Source organism: Trichinella spiralis, assembly GCF_000181795.1.
Source record: "Trichinella spiralis strain ISS 195 chromosome Unknown Scfld4830, whole genome shotgun sequence".
Lineage (NCBI taxonomy): Eukaryota > Metazoa > Nematoda > Enoplea > Trichinellida > Trichinellidae > Trichinella > Trichinella spiralis.
In genome coordinates, this window is record NW_003531769.1 from 1 (window position 1) to 986 (window position 986).

At 39.7% G+C, this 986-nt stretch overlaps 1 protein-coding gene across 1 annotated transcript; it reads right to left on the reverse strand.

Moving 5' to 3' along the window:
- Positions 1-172: 172 nt before the first annotated feature.
- Tsp_15945 (conserved hypothetical protein) lies at positions 173-834 on the reverse strand (the record flags this gene model as incomplete). Its single annotated transcript, XM_003367109.1, has 4 exons — positions 173-277; positions 485-555; positions 594-615; positions 693-834. Coding segments are annotated over 4 exons (340 nt in total), but the record flags the coding sequence as incomplete, so codon positions are not given.
- Positions 835-986: the final 152 nt, after the last annotated feature.

The window sequence follows — 986 nt, forward strand, 5'->3', positions numbered from 1 at the left end:
CCCTCCTGTTATCCTCCGGGTCATATTGACCTGTTTTGATTTTCAACATAAAAATTAGTACCAAAATTATTGACTGTTGATGTTGAATTTTTTGACTTTTCTTCATTTCACCTTATCTGCATATACTGAAATTCCTGCGCGTCTGTCATTCATAGTAACTGCTGTATGCACTTTACGTATATGCGAAAACCCCGGGGTCACTTAGGCCCCATGATCGATCTTCTTCTGCTGCTTTATCATTATTGAAGGCAATGCAACATCTATCACTTTCAAGGTTCTATAGTTTATGGGATATATGGGTTAAAAATTACCTAAGATGTATAATCCTTTCTGAAAACGTTACAGTTGATGAGCGACTGTATCCTTTCAAAGGCCGATGTCAATTCAGACAGTACATGCCAAAGAAACCGGCAAAGTATGGCAATAAGTTTTGGGTAGCCTGTTGCTGAAAGTCAAGCTACGCATGAAATATGCAAATATACACTGGCAAGCCGTCAGGGTGGAACTCGTGCGAAGTACCAAGGGATGCGAGTGGTTCTCGACATGGTAAAGGGGCTAAAAGGTCATAATGTTACATGTGACAACTTTTTTACTTCGTATGCACTGGGGGTAGAACTGAAAAAAAAGAATTTGACTTTGGTTGGAACTGTAAAAAAAACAAGCCAGAGCTACCCAGGAACTGCTGCAACTACAAGGCAGAAAATTGAACTTTTCAACATTTGCCTTTTCTGAAGATTGCACCATCGTATCATACCTCCCAAAAAGAACAAGAATGTTATGGTTCCAAGTACTATGCACAATGGCACCAGTGTTGCGACAGAAAGAGAACCAAGCCTGACATTATTCTACCTATATATACTATAGTGCTGTGAATGATTTACACCAAATGACTCACGTATTCCTGCCAAAGAATATCTGCAGATGGCCTATTAATCTATTTACAACATCATCTATGTATCGTCGTACACGCCTACGTTCGTTGGACA